Source organism: Colius striatus, chromosome 6 (assembly GCF_028858725.1).
Source record: "Colius striatus isolate bColStr4 chromosome 6, bColStr4.1.hap1, whole genome shotgun sequence".
Classification (NCBI taxonomy): Eukaryota; Metazoa; Chordata; class Aves; order Coliiformes; family Coliidae; genus Colius; species Colius striatus.
In genome coordinates this window covers 27,292,996-27,314,415 of record NC_084764.1, presented here as the reverse complement: position 1 = coordinate 27,314,415, position 21,420 = coordinate 27,292,996, and the positions used below count along the sequence as shown (strand labels likewise).

The 21,420-nt window shown below is 39.5% G+C and overlaps 1 protein-coding gene across 2 annotated transcripts in view; it reads right to left on the bottom strand.

The window, feature by feature from the left end:
* The window catches only part of TSHR (thyroid stimulating hormone receptor), a 63,886-nt gene that overhangs the window by 19,305 nt on the left and 23,161 nt on the right, over nt 1-21,420 (bottom strand). Inside the window, exons 3-7 of one of the 2 annotated variants that reach the window (XM_061997885.1) lie at nt 14,880-14,954; nt 7,975-8,049; nt 6,841-6,915; nt 3,183-3,260; nt 2,192-2,260 (exon numbers count right to left, since the gene is read on the bottom strand). In XM_061997885.1, coding sequence (XP_061853869.1) covers nt 2,192-2,260; nt 3,183-3,260; nt 6,841-6,915; nt 7,975-8,049; nt 14,880-14,954 — 372 coding nt within the window. The remainder of the gene's footprint in view (nt 1-2,191; nt 2,261-3,182; nt 3,261-6,840; nt 6,916-7,974; nt 8,050-14,879; nt 14,955-21,420) is intronic. The other variant, XM_061997886.1, reaches the window with a different exon arrangement.

Below are 21,420 nucleotides of genomic sequence, written 5' to 3'. Positions count from 1 at the left end.
CTGAACTAGCAAAGTGACCTCAGCTGCTCCTCCTAAGTCTTGCCCTTGAGGCCTTTCACCATCTTGGCTGCCCTCCTCTGGACACAGTCTAATAGTTTGATGTCCTTATGTTGAGACATCTGAAACTGCACACGGTACTTGAGGTGGGACAGCACCAGTGCAGTGCAGGGTCGGACAATCACCTCTCCTGACCTGCGATACCGTGCTGGATGAATCCATGACACAGTTGGCCCTTTTGGCTGCCAGGGCACACTCTTGACTCATATTCAACTTGTCATCAACCCAAACCTCCAGATCTCTTTCTGTGGGACTGCTTTCCAGCCTCTTGTTCCCCAGTTTGTATGTCTAAACAGGATTATCCCATCCCAGGTGGAGAATCTGGCACTTGCTCTTACTAAATTTCATATGGTTGGTAATTGCCCAGCTCTCAAGTCTATTGAAATCTATTTGTAAGGGCCTCTAACCTTAAAGCCTTAAAGAATACTGTAATAGACTTAAAGAATACTGTAATACTCTTAAAGAATACTAATTACAAACTATTTCTGAAAGTAAGCAAGCAGTATCTGCAGAACTTGGTATGTATTTTCTGCTTGTATACTTCCACCAAGTCCAATAACTGGGCTGTTTCACACTCCAGATCTTCTACAACTACGTTTTGACTTGATTCTTTAATAGTAAGGAAAATTCCAAAGAAGCCAGAAACAGTAGCACTTGCATAATATCAGAAAGGCAAAAAGAAAAATTGCTGAAAAATCATCTCCAACCTGTGTTTCATCAAAATGTAAGAAATGGAAGGGGCAACACACTTCATACATTGGTAAGACTTAGAAAATTTTTATGTATTCCATATAGAGCTTAGAGGGATTCAGTCAAGACACTAGATTAATTTTGCCATACTTTACATCTTGCAATTTCTGTGGGCGCTAGTTGAAGCACTAGATCATAACGAAAAGCTCCCTTTCTCATATGAAAGTTCAAAGGAACTGAACTAATGTAAATAAAATAAGACCTAACAGAGTTATTTAGCTTAATTCAAACCTTTTCAAAATTTAGGAAGTCTAGCTGGCTTTTAGGGACAAAAAGGCAGTTTGGAAAGATTAAGACCATATGAAGGATGCTCTTATAGAATTTAATCCTAATTTAAAACAAAGTACTGAAAATAATCTTACCTATTCTCATGCCTCTCAGGTTAATTTAAGCATTTATAAAGAAGAAATCTCTTTACTCATGAGATTGCCAGCCAGACTCTTTAATCAAGCCTCTGTAGGACCAGAGTAAGCTCTGCCAAAGTGAATGGAGCCTCTGGAATTGAGATTTGTTTTAATGATTGAGGCAGATGATTTCACATAATCACAGAATGGTAGGGGTTGGAAGGGACTTCTAGATATCTAGTCCAAACCTCCCTGCAGAAGCAGGTCCACCTAGATCAGGTCACTCAGGAACGCATCCAGGCGGGTCTTGAAAACCTCCAAAGAAGGAGACTCCATACCGTCCCTGGGCAGCCTGTGCCAGGGCTCCCGAATCCTCACAGAAGAAGTTTTTCCTTATGTTTAAGTGGAACTTTTTGTGTTCCAGCTTTTGTCCATTACCCCTAGGTCCTATCACTGGACACTACAGAGAAAAGTTTCCTTTTGGTTATGGTGTAAAAAGTGGATCGACTCATTAAGTATTAGTTTTCCAGAAACTACAATAGAAATGTGAAGGGAAAGCTGAAATTGTTGCTTCATGCTTTTGAGATCCTCATTCCTCATTTCTAGTGTCACTGGTTACTCTGAATTGCTTCCAACATCTTATATCACTCTCTTTGCAGGTCTGTGAAGGGGGCACTACCATTATCAGTATTACACTTCTTAAAATAAAATGTCTTGTAAGTAAACCAGCATAATTATCTTCCAAATGGTCTTAGAAATGTTACTGAACAGAAGAAATTTTATTGTAGCTTCAAGCCAAATGAAAATTTACACTGCCATTACCTGCCATGATTTCATTTCTGAGCTATAAATATACATATCAAATGAAAGCACACTGCAGAAGACATTAAGCTCCCACATATTTATGGCTGGCTGAAATGAATATCCTCTCTTTGCTCCTTAAAAAATAATTTGAATAAGATTTGTATTTGAGACCCTCCAACAAGACTATTTATGATATATGCTTTTTTCCTGAAATAAGAGAATGATCTGCTACTTACATAGCATCCAGATTTGTCCCATTGAAAGCATAGCCTTGGATGCTGGTAAAACCATTATTGTAGAGTTTGCTGCAAACAAACGAAAAATTATTCTATTTTGGATTGCTTCAATACCTGAATACCCAACATCTTATGTATCATTTTTCTTGGCAACAGCACACTTATGGATGGGTAAATTTTAATCTCTTTAAGAAGCAGCAATTATAGTGCAAGGTCAAACAAATGTCCAGCAGCATACTTGACAGTAACTGAATCAAGAACACCATGTGGCAGGTGGGCCATCGTTTTCTCCTTATAGCAAAAGTAGAACCAGAATAAAACACTTTGCTATAACTTTCCCACCCTGAAACTAGAACCAAGGAAACAAAACTCTGCTTTGGCTGATTAAAAAATGAGTACCCAGAAAAATAGGTCTGATCTTACTGTCAAGACAGCCTGAATTTTTATAATTAATTCTTTTTCATTCTAGAGCTCTTTCCCCTAGTTCAGATCATAACCAATTACAGTCATTTTCATTCCCATTGGCCCTTTCTTGTGAGTCCCATCAAGTATGAATTGCATAATTCTACTTTATTTAACAATTTTCCTTGAAGTAAAACTCTTCTGACATTTGGAACCCATTAGTTTTCATGGTTTGTACAACTCAGGTTGAAAAAAAAGTTAGGTACAGTTCTAACTGTGCTGTGGCTTTACAGAAAGACATTTTGCAAATTTGCCTTTGATTTTCTCCAGTATAACCATTCACTGGCATTACAGTCATACAAAAGCAAAAATGTGTTTGGTCAATCCAGTTTAAAGAAAAGCAGCAGGCCTGATTCAAATCACTGTCAAAGTAAAGGATTTATGCAAACTAGATTATGGATACTACACATCTACGGTGTTTCTCTGTTACAAACTATTAGAGAGCAGGACAAGGGATTTTTGTTTTTAAACATTTTACTGTATGATTGAAAGAGGTAATTGCTTTGTGACTTAAACTGGCAGAACTTACAGAGTTAGAGATTCATTACAAAGCCCATGGAAAGCATTTGCAGGCACTGAAGTCATGAAAGGATTATCTGCAATTTCACTGAAAAAGGAGACAAAGCATCATAATGAAACATCTGCTCAATAGAGCTTCTCCAGAACAGTTTTATTATGAATAGTGAAATGAAAGTGTAGAATAATTTGTTTAGTTATGTCTAAGGCTGGAAGATACATGTGGGATAATTAAGAATCAAGCATGTTTCAGCACCCAGGAAGTGAGCTTGCAAAGTAGGTAGGTTTTATAGTCTTAGGGAGATGTGCCAGCCAGTGTGATTATAGTGGTTAACAGCACAGACAGGTCCCTCGTCTCATAAGCCAGAGAATTATCAAAGTAATGCTGCAGTGTCAACTGAGCTAGCCCAAGTGACTTCAGAGCGCAGATCCTGCTCTCTAGCTAAGCATAGACAAGATATTAAATAAGATATTATTCAGGACAGAGGCATTTCACTTTACAGAACTGCATCCAGGAGACTCCACACCTTCCCTGGGCAGCCTGTGCCAGGGCTTCCTCACCTGAACAGTGAAATAGTTTTTTCTTATGTTTAAGTGGAACTTTTTGTGTTCCAGCTTCATCCCATTACCCCTTGTCCTGTTGCTAGCTACTATAGAAAAAAGGGGTGTCCCAACCTCCTGACATCCAACATTTAGATATTTATAAATGTTAATAAGATCTCCCCTCAATCTCCTCTTCTTCAGACTAAACAGCCCCAGTTCTCGCAGCCTTTCCTCGTATGAAAGATGTTCCATTCCCCTGATCATCTTGGTGGCCCTGTGCTGGACTCTCTCCAGCACTTCCCTGTGCCTCTTGAGCTGAGGAGCCCAGAACTGGACACAGGACTCCAGATCAGGCCTCACCAGGGCAGAGCAGAGGGGGAGAAGAACCCTCTACTTGGTTTTTTTTGCTGAATCACATTAGAGTCTGGAAACCAAAATATTCTGCAAGTTTCTGTTTTCTTTGACTGGTAAATAAGATAGGGTCTAGTAAGGCCAGACCTTAATGTCCACGGGCTGAGAAGTCCTAGCAATTGCCCACGACAGGAACAATTTAATTCATTTTTCTGTGCTCTCTATATATACACATATATATGTGCTAACCCTGAACTGTGCTACAATTTTCATTCCAAGTAATTTTCACAAGTAGGTGGTTTCCACCACAAGTTATTTTGGCTTGACATTTTTCAATTGTCTCACTTTTCCAAAAGAACTATTTATTTGTAAGCTGCTTGACCTCAAAGACCAATAGTGATAGAAAAATGCTTTTTCCCCAGCTATACCTTATTCGTAACTCAGAAACATATTATTCTTCAATAACAGATTTTTTTTCTTCATGAACAAAACAAGAAGACTGTTCATTGAATAGCACTGTTTAGGAATACCTCCTTTGAAAGTGCAGGTCTATTATTTAAAAAGTCTGTAGCATGTAAGACCCACATTTCTTTTCTGTTCATGGTATTTATAAAAAAATGTTCAAGGTAGAAGTAAAATAATGTTTTGCTATCTGTCACTTAGCAAGTCACTGTGATGTTTGGAAACAGAGACACCAATGGTTGTATGAATGATTTCTGTTTTATCTAGCCTGTTTAGTTCTTAGTCCTTTCTACTTTGTAAGAGTAGAGTTTAATTTACAATCTAGTAGAGCTTTATCTAAGCTAAAGCCTTTTTGGTCTTTGAGGAACTCCCTAATATCTCTTCGGATGTAAGTAAATCCCACTCAGAGCTCTGTCTGACTCAGGTCTCAATCTTGGAGGCCTACAGTCAAGGCAAACATAGCAGCTCCAGGTTATGGAGTGAAAATAGTACAAAGCTTATCTCTAGTCTCCAAAGATTCTTGGGAGAGAAGATCTCATTGCTCATTACAGGTCTAGACTCTTCAGCAAAACAACCAGCATTTGTTCATTGCTCTGAGTTTCACCTTGCCAACACCAGATCATTCTTGACTAAGAACTTCCCTTAGTGGCACCGAAACAATGCCATTTATCATGTCTTTGCAAGTCACTTTCTAGCATAACACTTCTTTATTTTTTTAATAGCCTTTTACCTAGCCTATCCAGCAGTCAAGCCTCTTCCAGCTGAATACTGTAACAATATAAGACTGCTAACTCTAGGACTAACTAGTGGCCCAGATGCTTTTACTTTGTATCAGCCTGCAAGTCTTCATCGGAATTGCTCTTCCCCTTTGGCTTGATTACAATCCAGAATTCAAAATTAAACTGCAGGTTAAGGCACAAAGATAGATGTTGTCTTTGATAGCTTAATACCAAGAAACATCTACTTTTTGTACAGAACTCTTTGTTTCTAAAATACCTTAAAGGATGATAGTGAGAGATGCTCCCACTCCCATTTGCGTTTCCATTCTGTTTCTCCAGAAATTGTTCTGCAATTTGTTTCAAGCCATATTAAAAAACAAGGTAGGGGAGGGGTTTTCTTTCAATTAGTTAAAGTAAATGGGTTCTAAGGTGAGAGAAAGGGTGAAAATCTTTGTGTTATGAGAGCACCTCATGTGAACCAACTAAATTAGCAAAACTTGACAGGAGGAAAATTCTTTCCAGATGAAGACTTCAGTTAATGACAGATAGCTCCACTTAGGAAATCTCATATAAAAGTAGGCAATTGGCAGTCCTTGTGTTTTGGTCTTTCTGTGGTACTATAGGTTTGCACTTGGACTGTGACTGTACAGGTAAGGTTGAAGAAGTGCATTTAAGTGCATGTTCATAAAAGCTTATGATGTCAATCTAAAAGAACATGCATCTCATTCAACTATTATGCAAAAAGAGTGAGTGACTGAAGGGAGATGGGTAGTTCTTTCTTTTTTTTTAAAGACATATTGTGCCAGCCCGAGTTGACTTTGCTGCTAAGGCTGTTATGAAACCAAGGTGCTCCTGGTCTAGTGCCTTAAACGCTCCGCTTCAGTATCTCAGCTTAGGTGATTTGCTTTTAAGAATAATTTTCCATTTTCTTTATTAAATCATTAATTGTATGAAGCAACATATTTTGGATAAAATAAGTCTTCACTGAAGTCTTTCTAAAAATGTGAGCTCATCTAATACTGTGCTTTTTAAAGGTATGATAATAAACAATTGCTCTCAAGATTGTCAAGTTCTGCTCTCTGCGTGCAGAGCAGGGTCAGAAGGATGAAGGCAGGTAGCCAGTTGTGATTCAACAATGTAGGAACTCAATGAAATGCAGTATTAGCAAACAGGTAATGTAAGCTCAACCATGCCAGCATAAATTTGTTAGAAGGATGCTGATTGGGTGACTTCAAGTTATCAGGCTGCATGTCAGATCAGGTCATGTGTGTCACACTAGTCTGACTTTAGACTAACTCATGTATGGCACAGCCATTACAAAACCCAAAATAAAAGCAAAAGATCTGTAGAAGTTCTGCATCATGTGTTTTGGCTAATTCAAGGGAAATGTGCTTGTGTATTCATATTTATCATCCAGGTCAAATATATAGCACCAGGTGACCTGACATTGTCCAGATTTGACACTAATGACCATTGAGGAAAAGTGCTCTGGCAGACTTACTGGATATTTTCCTCCAAAACAGAACACTTCACTATAGGTTTTCCTGGGATCTGAGGATGGCAGTAGTCTAACCTGCTGTGAAGACAGATACTTACAGTAAAAAATTCACATCCGATGAGTAGATTTTGGTGAGATCTGGAAATGCTTTGAGTCCAGTATTAAAAATACCACTGAAGGAGAGAAAAAACAGAAAGAATTTTATGTATTGGACCACTGAACAACAACAAGCAATGTATTTAAAGCATTTATTTAAAATGCAGGATGGTTATTTCATCCTCTCTAGTGTCAATTAATTTATAATGAATTGTCCAAGATATAAGGATGTTGAAAAAAAATAGTTGTAACTCTGTATTCACTTGAAGAGATTAAGGCTGCTTCAGATAATAGTCTGGACCCCAAATCCTGTATCTTTCATTATGGCTAGGAGCTGTTGAAATAGCTCTAGAGAAGGAAACTGTCTTCAAATGTGAATATAGTTAATGCCCCTTATTCCTGAACTCCTGTGGAAATTAATTTAGAAAATATAGTTCTCAATTTTCAAAACTGTTGTCCTGGAATGAAATTGTTCTGACTTTCTTTTTATTGCTTTCAGATCCTACTGCTACCCCTGCCCTTCTTCCCATACCTTTCTAGTCTTCCAAACATTAATCAAAGTCACAGAAGATATTATCTTCCTTATCTCTACTTCTTGTGCTAGAATTTTAGAATTTCATGGTTTAGTTATCCTGTGCTGTTCTTCAAAAACCTCACGGGAATGCAGAGAAGTATTCAGGATTTCTTTCTGCCACAGAGGTCATATGAAATCAGGTGTCTCTGGATGGGTTTGTTACATTTAGCTGACAGGTATGCTTTAAAACTCTGTGCAAATATCTCATAAATATAGAAGTTATATCTGTTTCTATTGTGTCCCTTCTTTCCACTTTCCCCTACAAAAATATCTGGCATTTATCTAAGAAGAAAGCTAGCTGTGGAATTTTGCCAAGGAAATGTTACTTTATTCCAGACATGTAAAAAATAAGAATGCCAAAATTATTGATGGATTTGTGAGTGTGTTTTCCTTTTTCACAAAAGTAGTCTGCTACCCTAGCTGCCTTTCTGTCATTAAAACAAAGCAACAAGGAAAACCATCACAATCAGTTTCAGAATGAAATGATAAGAAACAACACTGTGAGAGTGTAAAGAGTCATCTATGAAGCTGAAGTGCCAACTTACAGGTGCTGAATACTTACAGGTATTTCAAAAGTGGGAGGTTCTTAAAGGCCTCTGGATCTATATAATCCAAGTTTCTAAGGTTTCGAATTTCACTGTAAAAAAGGGAGGAACGGTACCATACTGGTCATTAATATTAAATTATTTATCACAACAGAAATCAGCAATACTAAAAGACATTTCAGGGACCTAATTCCTCCAATGAGCTTTTGTATTGGCCGGGACTAGCTCAAGACAGTTACAAATTCTGAGCAATTTTAAATGGTGAATTGCCACATAGATGAGATTCTGCAGACTGGCTAGTTTAAGCAAGGGAGAAAGAAGCACCTGAAATTGTAATATGGATCCTTTGTCTTTATGATCCTAATAACAAAGCAATAGCCTATGCTAATAGCTGTTACTTTGCATATGGTGATGGCTTAGTTTCTAGAAAGCTGAACAAAAAGGAGAGTAGTTAAGCAAAACTTTCAGTACTGACGAATCATAATCCTATCAATTTATGACCCTCTATTTAGCTTATAAACTTATGTCCTATTTTTTTCTGGTTACTTTCTTCACATCTCTAACAGTATTTTGTATTCCAGCCATTTCTGGCAGTGTAGAGAACAGTGTATCACTTTGGTTTATACTGATGCAAGATTTCATTCCTTGTGTTTTCTGTCCACAGTTATGTCTACCCAGGTGACAGCTTGGTCTGCAGATGACTTTTTAGACTGTATGTGTTGAAGAGCCAGCCTGACCATGGCTATGGCCATGCTGTATGCTTTCTGCAGGTGTGGTGGTGGGGCTTCTTGGCACTTTTCCTGCTGTCATGATCATTGCCTGGCACCATAACTTTTCCTCATTTTTATGAAATGTTTCCCTCTGCCCTGAATGGAATTTTCCTCAGTCATTCTCATTCCTCTTTTTTTTTTTCAGCAGATTTCTCTCTTTTCTATCCGTAACAGCAGTCTGGCTGCACCAATCAGACTATGACAAAATTCCCTGTCTAGACTCAGTAGACCTAACAAATTTTCACATTTTATGAAAAAAAAACCCCATACCTGCCCCCATCACATTTGGCCTCTTCATTGTATTCAGAAGTGGATAGCTCTTTTGGCAAATTTGCTTCTATTTCTTTACCTTAAATCAGCTCTGGACAGTGGTCTTAACTTCGCTGAAACAAGTCTCTGCCTTTCTTTAATATAAAGCCATACAGAAAGAACGGTGCCAGTCTCCCTCCTGAGACTAGCCATGGAGCAGTGGGTTGAGTGAAACATTTCCTGATGCTTATGTAGAGAAATTTGATGATGACAAGTAAGTAAGATGAGAGTAAGTAGATATAGGTACTAAGCCTTCAGCCTCTTTCTGTACTGTTGTACCGACAATAAAGTTCTGCTCCACCTTTCAAGTCTTCAGTTTTCACTCTGTGCATGCCATGGATTTACCTTTTACGTGTATGCTAAACTGATATAATTAATAGCTATACCACTGCTAGTATAAAGCTGTATTTGAATTCTTAGTGTCTGTTAGATTCTTTGAACAGTAGTGTTTCTGCATCTAAAATAAATCTTGGTGTGAAGTCTCTTGCCTCAAATTATTCGTTTAGTTATGTAGCTATCACACTCCCAATAGTTAACTGACACGTTTTTATTCCATCGCTGACTACTTTTAAAACCCTGGACTTTGGAGCTTCCTGGCCCAATATTCATTTGTTGTGGACCAAACATATTCCAGAGAAAGACAATTACCAGACTAGCCTTCAGCTTGCAAATGGATAAGGCACCGAGGCATCAAGTTTTGGCTTGTTGCTATCAGTATTCTGAGTAAAAGATTTGGATGAGCGTATTGAAACTAAGAATTCAAAATCTGCAGATGGTACCAAAATTGAAAGCACAAAATAATGCAATGACATTCAGTCAGGTTTGGTTAATTAACTGGGCTATTAGAGGGTATGTTTAACAAAGGCAAATGGAAAACTAATTAATCTGGGCATAAAAGAGTTTAAAATACCAGATGAGACAGTTGGCACAGCAATCACAGAAAAGCTTAAATAATGTGAGGAAATCAATATGATTCAACTGAACTTTGGGGAAATGCTCATGTCTCTGTTGTTTGTTTTTATATTTGCATTTCATCCTACACTTTTTATTACAGAGGTTTCTTAAAGCCCAAAAGGAAGAAAAGAGCCCATTGTGGTAGGCACTATAGAAATGAAGTGCAGACAGTTGCTTAGAAGTCTCTACTCAAAACAGATGAGAGGATAAGAGAGGTATAAAAATGTAATAGATGATTTGACCAAAGTGTATTCTATGCTTAAGAAAAAGAAATCATGAGAAAACTCCAATTTTCCCTGTCCAATGAAATATGCCTCTTGACCAGCTCAGTATGTGGCCTCTTATTTCATATGCATGAAAAAGAGAAAGATCTTCAAATGTAGTTCCATTCATGAACTGTGCTGCTCTCCTTGTTTTGCACATTAAGCTCATAGTACAGGAATAAATTCCCCCTAAAATCACAGCTCTACGGGATATCTATGATTCCATCACTGTTGGACTCTATTAAGTTCAGCCTGTAAAGAGAAAAGATATTTGAATAGTTCTGGTCTCACCAGTTAACAGAATAGCAATATACAAGCTGGATTTCACAATTTCTTTTACATGAATCATCCATGAGTAATATACCCAAAGGTGCCTAAACCCTATATGAAAGAGTGTTGTGATGTAATAATTACATCTTAAAGGATCAAAAAACCTAAGAAAATTATCTAAAATGCAGATAAAGCCAAAGAATATACTTAAAAATGTCTAGCAGTTCTGAAATGTTCTAAATCAGACTTTTTTTTTTCTTTCTTTTGGGACCTTTCTCTACCTTCTTTCTTTCTTACCTATCTACTTTGCCTACAGCTTCCTTGGCTTCTCTTACTTGTGTATATACTTTCATGTTTTATTCTCCCACTACAGTCAAACTGCCCACGCTACTTCATCTGCATACACCTGCCAAGCCTTTGCACTGCCAGCACCAGAAAACTGTCTCAGGCTCCCAACAGTCTATTCCCTACCTCCAGACCATGGCTTTTAACAAGATTTTTCAGCAGAGCACTTGTCTCCGTGCTCAGAAATTCACTGTGGGTACACAGCAGCCTCTCTAGATCTCTTTAGTCTTCCTCTCCAATAGCTTCTCAGATATTTCCATCAAGTCACCTCTCTGTGCAGCAGCTCTGTGTCCCACAACCTCACTCCATGAGCTGTCCAAGAAGAGAAATGCAGCCCTGGCCTGTGGCCTGGTAGAGCTGCCCCAGCCCTTGGCTCCAGCTCATGCAGCTCACTGCAGAAACAGAGAGCGGTCCCTCACCAGCTCTCCAAATGATGCCGCATGCATGAGGGCAAGCTCCTTGAACCATACCCTTTGGCCCTGTTCCCAAATGCCAAGAGGGCTTTTCATATGGCTGTGTAAGAGGAGAGAGCTTTTGGAGTGAGGAGTAGGGAGAGATCAGAGGAGAGTGAGCAGAGACACAGAGAAGGGGAAAACGAAGAGGATTTTTCTGGGGTTCCTTTCATGGGAATGTTTTCCTGAGAAACAATGACCTAATTACAAGAGCTTTTTATTTAGTGTAATGCTACCAAGCTGCAGCTCTACTAGTAGGGCAACTACACACACACATTGACTGCTAATCAGGCACTTTCTCAATTTGATGTAGAAAAAATAAATAGTTATGCCATCAAATGGGAGAGAGTTCTGAATTTGTAAAAATGTTAAGTTTGTCTCTCAGACATACTTTAAAAAGGTGAAGACAAAAAGAACAGGCAACCATTGTGAGGCCAGTTTAACAAAATTGGGGGAAAAAAAATCCTCACAAAGTCTTGGCCCTGATTTTTGTCTTTATAGAGTGAGAATTACGTCACTAGTTATAATGAAAATGAGATCTGGCCCATTAAAATACAGCATGTGATCGATATCCTTAGTTTGCAGAAGTTGTTCAGCACCTGGCAAGTATATGTTCATTAAAAATATGACCTATGCTTAAAGAAAACTGAGGTCTGGGAGGAACAGAAAGTTAGGACAGAGACACATGAACTGAATAAGGACTAAGAAAATGAAGTGCTTTAGATCAAAGACGAAGGTTTGGCAGACGGGGAGGATGAAGAACACAGGATGACTATTGACACACTTGACTCAAGCCAAAGCAATAAGTCCCTCCCTTCCATAAACACTGAATTTTCTTCTAAGAAGTTTTTACATTTAAAAACAAATGTTTTTTAAAATAAAACTGTCTGTATTGGTTTAAATGAGAGTAAAAAGATTATTTACATAAAACTGAGCTTTATGAAAAGTCCATGAAAAACATGGAAATGAATGCTGAAAAATGAAAATCTGTGGAATGACTTCTTTTCAAAACTCTCAGGGTAACTTCAACCCCTTTAAAATACTCTATGATAATCTTTACTCAGCACTATTTTAGCAATAATACTTGGAAAATAATGGATAGCACAACATTTACGTTTATCCCCGAATAATCTTGTTCTTTGGAAACCCAGCAATGACAAATATTAAGTCTGAGTAGTTACATTAGTAATTCAGAAAAAAATGATGAAATTTATAAGTTGCTGTCTTTTACAGCTTATATGCAACTGCCTAATAGCTAGATGCTTGGCTAATCTCTGATTAAAGAATACATGTGCCTTGCTTCCAAACAGATTTAAAAAAAAAATCTAGTAAGTGCCTTTGAGTGTTGATGTAGCCCTTCTTTGTGGGCTATCTGCAAAGGTTTGGGATTTACCTATAGCTTTTGTCAGTAGAGCTCTGGTGCCTTGTCCTGGGTAGTACTTTTGGCTCTGGTGTAGAAAATGAAGTGTATCTTGTTTATGTCTGTGTACAGTTTCATAACCATACCCTTGTATAGCAGATCAGGAAAGCTTCCGTCTTCCCTGCCATTGCCACAGCCGGTGTAGGTGATGTCAGTGTAGGTGCTTGTGAGCTCTGGTGACTCCTGCCTGGGCCTGCATCTTCGTGGTCACAGACGGCACATCTGGGCTTGGGATCTGGCACAAGGTGTGACAGTGAGGTGATTTTGGACCTTGCTGGTGTGCTGCCCGGACTTCAAGCGAGCTGTCACAGAGCTATGCTTATGGCAAGGAGCACTGGCTGTCCTCCCAGGCTTAGGGAGTGGTGAGAGAATCAAGAAGACAAGAGAAAAGGCTTCTGCTCATGTTACTCACTAATCCTTTAGGTAGTAGAAAGTAATGCAAATTAGGCAGTGCTACAAAGCACATCACAAGAATGAGTGCCTTGGGAGGCACTGGCAACACCAGAGCTCCATCCACCCCTCCTTCAAACCAGTCACACATTTAAAAGTGTGTATTTTGTGGAGGAGTTCTTTGTATTCAAAGGCTTACATTACATTATCCTTTGAAGGAGATGAGTTTTCGTGAGGGAGATTTTTCTAGGCCGTTCTCCACTTTGAATCTAATACAGTAACTAGGAAACAGCTATCTAGCCAGCTAGCTTCTTTTTCCTCAAGCTGTCCTCAAGAAGCCTTTATGTCGATATAATTTAAACTAGACAAGATGCTACACTGCATGTTACATGGAAGAATCCTGTAATGAAATTCAATGACCCAAGAGGATTTTATCTTTAACTTCTAATAAGGTGAACCACAAGTCTCGCATGAGCAATTTGTAGTGCATAGTGCCAAATGCTTTATTCATTGCATAGAGAATCTACTGCCAATAAACATTTCATTAAGTTTTCATTTGTGTTAAACAAGAAAGCCTACAGACACAGGAATTATGGAAGAGCAAGAAGGAATCTGAAGAGAACAGGCCTTAAAAAACCATCTACGGAAGAGGGAATGGCATCCTAACCTAAGACAAGTATTATTATCACTTCAAAGCCTTCATGTGAAACTTTGTCAGGAATATTACAGGAGCAGGTTATTGGACTGCATTAGCTCTCAGGATACTGGGACTCTACCTCTAGTTCTGCCTGCCAGGTGCTCTTAGGGGACACATTTCCACATCCCAGCATTAGTTGTTCTCTAGCTATGGTAATAATAATATCTCCTTTATTTTTATTAGCATTTCTGATTCATTCTGTGCAAAGTAAAAGGAAAAAAAGATACAGAAAACAGAGCAGTGTTAAGAGATCGAGTTCAATCTCTTCCTCTGAACGAAGATCAAACAGAGCTTTGGAATTTCTAATTAAACAACCTTTCATGTCTCCAGTGAGAGGGACAAGCTTCCCAGGAAAACAATTTTAGCATTTACTTATGGCAGTCATACGAAAACTAGGTGCAGGACGGATGATGTGAAGCTCTGTTCAGTACATTATCTTCTCATTTTGACATGGTACTGCTGAATGACGGGAACTCCCTGTATGCAGGTAACCTGCCAGTTTTGTAACTGCCCAAGTGCATCATTTGGTGAGGACCAGTCAGAACAAAAAGGTACAAAACCACTTCCCATAAGCCTGAGACTCTCCAGTTTCATTTGATAACCAGATAAAGACTCCTCATTTTACACACTTCCAGAATGATTACTTACTGTTTGTCGCATCTCCAGTTAGTGTCATTTTCTCTGTGCTTTGGCCATTCTGATATGATTTCTGTTGCTTATATTATCACTTTACACTTACCTCCAGTAATTTGAAAGAACTAATTCTTAGTTGCTAGTTTATTTCAACTTGCCATCAAGCTTGTAATGTAGCACACATATTTTTCACTACATTTTCTTACACTTCTATGGGAGAATGCAGAAAAGCAAGAGAACAGAAACAATATAGAGAAAGAAAGTGAAAAATGGGCCAACTCCATATTACAGAGAAAAGGAACATTTAGTTCCAAATGAGACAACAGTGACATCTCAAACATCATCAACATGTGTGTTATTTCCACACATTCCCAAAATTATTTTATCATTGTATTCATTTATTTAATTACAGTACTTACATATGAGTGACTTGACTTAAACTGTTGAAGGAATGGGCCTCCAAACTCTGAAGTGTCTCATCTATGGAGATGTAGCTAAATGCCCAAAAACAAAAAATGAAACAAGTCTCAGAGCTTGGCAAGCAATGGCTAGTGCCCTTCATGCCTCTTCACTTTTCCTCATTCTTTTTCTCATTCAACTGCCAGGATGTTGCCAGACACACGGAGGAATTTTTACCAGGATTTTGAGTTTGACTGATGCCATAGGTGCACACTGCACTGCAGAACACAGTTACATGAAAAAACCCCACAGCAATGCTATTCAGCTATTTCACATTTCAGAATAATATTTCTTCCCTTTCCCCATCTTGGAGCTCTAAGAGGATCTAGCTTTCAGGTAAATTAGCACATTTCTCTGTATCAAAGAATTAAAAAGGAGGAAAGAAACAAATATAGTAGACCTGCTTCTGCAGTGGAGTTGCACTAGATGATCTCTAAAGATGATCTCCCAGCCCCTACCATTCTATGATTCTATAGTCCTTGGGCCGTCACTGTGGCAACTGTTGCGTTTTCTTTAGACAGAAGCAGATCATCAGGGCAACCGATGTTTTGATGTTGCTGGGCAAAAAAAGTGTGCACTGCCATGAATTTAGTGAGACATTCTAGCCATAGGTGAATATCATAAAGGATGTAAGGAGTCATGTAGCTCAGAAGCAAAACCAGACAGAAAGCTTAAGTATTTACTTGCACATAGTTCAAACTGAGTAGCATTTGTATGGCTAGTGACCTACTGAATGTGATGAGAAAATAACTCTACAAAGTCTCTCCATCATTTAGCAATAAATAATTGGAATGCCTTTTATATTATTTATATTATTAGTAATAAAATATTTAAGTACTATCTTTTGATACTCTTTATCAGTTACTGACTCAGTTTTTAGTATTTTTCATGGTTACACACATACTGTGAGCAACCTGATCATTATTTTAAGTGCACAAACTTAAATTGACTGGAAAAGTCCTAGATGTCAATTTTACACGTCTAAATCAAAATGTAATAATTAATAGACTGTATCATATGCCTTCCTTTTTAACCAGTAGACCTGCAAAGACCTAGAATCCTACTTAAATTATAAAATACCCAACATGTATTTTATATCAGTTCTAACTGGCTTGTGCTCCTCAAACAAAGCAGAGAAGGTTTTAAAACATGCTTTCCATTAATTCTAAAGACAGTATTAAGATTAATAACAGTAAATAGTGAATTAAAGCATGATCATTTAACCCAGGAGGGCTTTTGAATACAATCCTTTATGAATGAGTTTTATTTATTTATTGTAGAAATTTTAAAGATGAGAAATCTTTATTTCTTTCAATGGATATAAAAACATTAAAACATTTAAAATGTTTTAAAAAATTGGAACACAAACTTTTTGACCCAAGTATGCTCTAAGAACCAGCAAATGACTAATAACCACTAACTATTCCAAGGGAATTTATGTCCTCTCCAGACTAGGGCTAAAAGCGTATTACCTGAACTAATTTTAACTCTCCTAACATGAAATTCACTTTTTATTGGTCACTTTGGAGATGTATTCAACAGTGTTTGAAAAGATAACAGAAAAGTAACTAGCAGAGATTGTATGACCAACAGATTCTCTTTCTACAGTAATACTGCTTTTATAAAGCTATTTGCCTTTTCCTCATGGAAGGAAGATACTAAAGGAAGAATACAATAATGAATTTCCAGTGTGTACCTCTGTGATTGAGTATTGCAGAGTTAGATGCTTATGTGAGATGCTTTAGTTTTGGTTTTTTGTAAGCAGTAAATGTATATTGCCCAGGAAATTGGAGTTCCAGTCTTAAAAGAAAATTGATTATTCTATTTTAGCAGATCCTGCATTTTAACATACCAAAAACCAAGTACTATCAACAACACACAAGAAAAAATGTAGTTTTTCTATGTCGCAAACAGCTATATATAAATCATCTTGACAGCAAATGAAATTAAAAATGGATAATGAACACACTGCATCATCATGCTGAGGCTATGAATTAGAGAGTACTTTTTATGTGCTCAACAATCAAAATGAGTCACCTTATGTCAAGCAGGCAAGTGCTTTTCTTTATATGTGAAAAGAGGCAGTAGAACGGTAACAGGGATTCTTCCTCCCTTCCCTCACTCGTATAGGCACCATGTCCCGTCCCACCCCTGCATGTCACATTTTTACTACACTGCCTGGCTTGGAGCTGATTGAGTTACAGTTTTATACCTTCCAAGTGTCAGACAAAAGTGTGAAGGAAATGGTTTATTTTCTTTCCATGTTGACCTGTACTCTTCTGCTTCATAAGCAGATGTATTTGTGTACAGTAATGAAATGCCATCATCATTGATGACAGGGAAATTAATAGGTTTATTTGTGTTAATGTCATCTAGATAAACAGCCAAAAACCACACAAACACATTCAGAATCTCCCCTGAGACAGGAATGGCAATCAGAAACATGTATTAATGGTGCTTAAACATTTACTTCCAAGTGTTCATAGTGCTTCCAAGAACCTTTGTGGTCTGGCTAATGGACATATAACACAATATATTAAATGTAAGAAATTAAAATCATAGTAATCAGAACTGGAAGGAGTTGCAACACAAGAAGAGGGAAACTGTGTTTAAATTACCATTTTAAAAGTGTGTTGCAATTCAGCACCTCCTTTCACTGCCAGCTGCATTTAAGTTGCAGGATTTCAAAAAGTGAATACATGTATAGCTTAAATACCAAATAATACAGCTTCAGAGAAAGCTAACAGGTAACAATTTGCAGGTAACAATTTAATTGCCATTGCCTGTTCAGAAAGAGCTTGAGAACACAGGATTCAAAGCAGATGGGCACATGGCAGTATCCAAAAGATCCCCTCTATGTCCTTATTTTCTTCGTCCTTCAACTTCTGTTGCTTTTTTTTTCAGCCTCAGCATGCCTGGTATTGCTGCCCTGTTCTCTGCTGTGGTTGGAGGGCAGCTTGATGAACTGTGGGGTACCTCATGAGATGACAACCAGGAGCAAGTAAGGCAATGGAAGCCTTGAAGTGGGCTGGTGCTGGAGCAGGGAGCCTTGTAGTGCCTCTCAGGGCAGGCTGGGCAAGGGGAGCTGTGTGATGGCACTGCCTGTGCGATGGCAGCATGCATGGGGCCTCAAAGGGCACTACGTCCCACAGAGGAAAACAGTGCACAGGGGAAAGGTTGTGCTCTGCATGGGGCTGCTGGCAGGAAGCATTGTGCAACACGAGGATACTGCTTTACATGGACCTATTGAGTTTGTGTGGAGAAGGGTTTTCTGTACTGGCCATGAAGCTGCAGTGGTGACCTCTGTAAGAAGCTGCTCGAAGTTCACCTGGCCCCAAGTTGGACCCATCTCTGGACAAGGCTGAGCCAAGCAGGTCCCTCTGAAATCACTACTTAAGAAAGGAAAGCCTGCAGCAGAAAGAGGAAGACTGATGCTGACATCCTTGAGTCTGCTGCCTCAGTGGAGGCAGGACATAAGGAGAACCCTGTGGCAGCAGAGAGGCAAGAGTTACTGTGTTGGAGGCCACAGAAACAACCTGAAAATGATCACATGGGGAGCCAGGACTTCTACCCCCAAAAAGGTGGCTGGATTGGTAAGCCATCTGAAGTGCATCTACACCATTGCACACAGCATGAGCCACAAACCAGAGGAGTGGAAGCCATTGTGCAGCAAGAAAAGCATGACATAGGTGCCATTACAGAAACATGGTGAGATGAGTCACGCAACTGCAGTGCTGCTCAGGATGGCTACAGGCTCTTCAGAAGCGATAGGCAAGGGAGCAGTGGTGAAGGGGTAGCCCTCTATGTTAGGAAGCATCTTCACTGTTTAGAGGTCAATGATGGTGATGCTAGGATCAAGTGTTTATGAGTAGGGATCAGGGGGAAAGACAGTAAGACTGATGTCGCAGTAGGCCTCTGCCATAGACTGCCCAGCCAGGATGAGAAGGGAGACAAAATGTTCTCTAGGTAGACATGAAAAGTCTCAAGATCACTGGCCCTCATTCTAATGGGAGACTTCAACTTACTGGATATCTGCTTGGAATACAACACAGCTGAGAGGAAGCAGTCCAGGAGGTTCCTAGAGTGTATGGAAGGTATCTTCCTGACACAGCTGGTGAGGGAGGTGGCTAGGGAAGGTGCCACCAGGTGATGGACCTCGTGTTTGTAAACAATTAAGGTCTTGTGGGAGATTTAATGGCTGGAGGCTGTCTTGGGCATACTGGTCACAAAAATGATCAAGTTCTTGATTTTCAGAGAAGCAAGGAAGGGGATCAGCAGAACTGCTACCTTAGATTTCCAGAGTGCTGACTTTGACATGTTTAGGAAGCTGGTTATCAGAGTCTCTTGGGATGCAGTCCTGAAAGGCAAAGGAGTCAAGTCAGGAAGGAAATCTTAAAGGTGCAGGATCGAGCTGTCCTCGTGTGCAAGAAGATGAGCTGACATGGCAGAAGACCATCCTGGCTGAACAGGGAGCTTCTGCCAGAGCTCAGGAGAAAGAAGAGAATTTATGGTCTTTGGAAGAAGGATCAGGCAGCTCAGGATAACTACAAGGATGTTGTGAGGTTATGCAGAGAGAAAATTAGAGGAGTCAGGCACGATTGGAACTTGAGCTGGCTGCTGCTGTAAAAGAAAAAAGGAAGGCTAAGGGGAATCGTCATCTTTTTATGGATGCAAGGGGAAGCAAGGATGAGGAAAAGGCTGAGGTACTTAATGGCATCTTCACCTCAGTCTTCGATGGTAAAACCATCTGTTCTCTGGATACTAAGACAAAGACAGACTGAAGGCCCCTTAGTCCAAGGGGAAATGGTGTGTGACCTGCTGCTCCACCTCAATGGACATAAGCCTATGAGGCCAGACAATACATCTGAGGTTTCTGAGGGAGCTGGCAGAAGTACTTGCCAAGCCACTCTCCATCATCTACCAGCAGTCCTGGCTAACCAGGGAGGTCCCAGAGGACTGGAGAATGGCAAATGTGACACTCATCTATAATAAGGGCTGGAAGGATGATCCTGGGAGCTACAGGCCTGTCAGCCTGACCTTGGTGCCAGGGAAGGTTATGGTGCAGATCAGCCTGAGTGCCATTGTATAGGCACAAATGTAGCTTGGACCAGCCAGCTTGAATAAAGATGGTAGGGACAAGTTAATGCAGCTGGCAAGCTACTTCCAGTTATCAGAAACAGGTGCTGCAAGTTAATCAATTTGGCCCTGGGTGATCACATGGGTGGAAGCAGCATATAAGGAAGTAGCTAGCAAAGGAAGGGTGGCTTTGAGTCAACTCTGTTGGTTGTGCTACATTGCCTGTGTACATCTCTGCATGTGCATTACCTAGATTCTCTACATCTTTGAATGAATATTGCTTGCACCACTACAACACCATTGTGAGGCACATACAGGACAAACAAGAGTTCAGGCCCATTCAGCATGGGCTCATGAAGAGGAGGTCTGCCTTGACTAACCTAATTTCCTTCTATGACAAGGTGACTCGCTTAGTGGATGACAGAAAGGCTGTGGATGTTGTCTACCTGGACTCCAGTAAAGCCTATGACACTGTTTCCCACGGCATCTTCATGGAAGAACTGGCTGCTCATGGCTTGGATGAACATACTCTGCTTTGGGTGGAAAACTGACTGGATGGCCAGACCCAGAGAGGAGGAAGGAGTGGCAGAGGCTCCCAGTCCCTGCCCCTCAGTGCCTCTGAAGGGGAAGGAGGAGGTAGAGATGTTGGGAACAGGTAGGTAAGCCCAGGAAGAGAAGAGAGGTGGGGGGAAGGTGGTTTTTAAGATCTGTTAGTATTTCTTATCATCCCACTTTGTTTTTGACTGGTGGCAGATTAAATTGATTCTGGTTTTTCCCCAAATTGAGCCTGTTCTGCTTGTGATCGTAACTGGCGAGTAATCCTTCCTTGTCTCAACCCATGAGCTTTTTGTTACATTTTATCATTCCACTAAGGAGGGAGGAGTGAGTGAGCAGCTCCGTGGTGCTTTGTTGGCAGCTGGGCTTAAACCACTACAGTGGAGAAAGTGTGGTGAAAACTGCTCAGGATGCTACAGGTCTAGCGCCTCTGAGGTACTCATAAACGTGATCCCAAAGCATCATCCTAAGCCTGGGAAAGTTTCCTTATCCTTGATCTTAAAAGCAATGAACATTGTACCTGTCCTAAGTCAATAGAAAATACCAGGTGATGCCCTTCTACCAAGATTTAATGCATTTGCAACTTTAAGTATGCAAACCAGAGATTTCTCTTGCCTCTGAATACTTTATAAAAACATTTGCACAGTGATGCATTTTGACAGGAATTAGCTTTGCACTTGAGCACTTCACAGAAAAGTTTTTTGTTTCATTCCTTTGGCAAAGTAGTACAGTGAAATGATCTCTATTTCTGCCTATAAAGAGTACATAGAAACACATTCATTTGAGAGCAATAGTAACTCCAAAATTTTTGTTTAAGTAAAGTTCATAGGGACAACTAAAATTTTTATTCAGTACAGAGGAAAAAAGGTT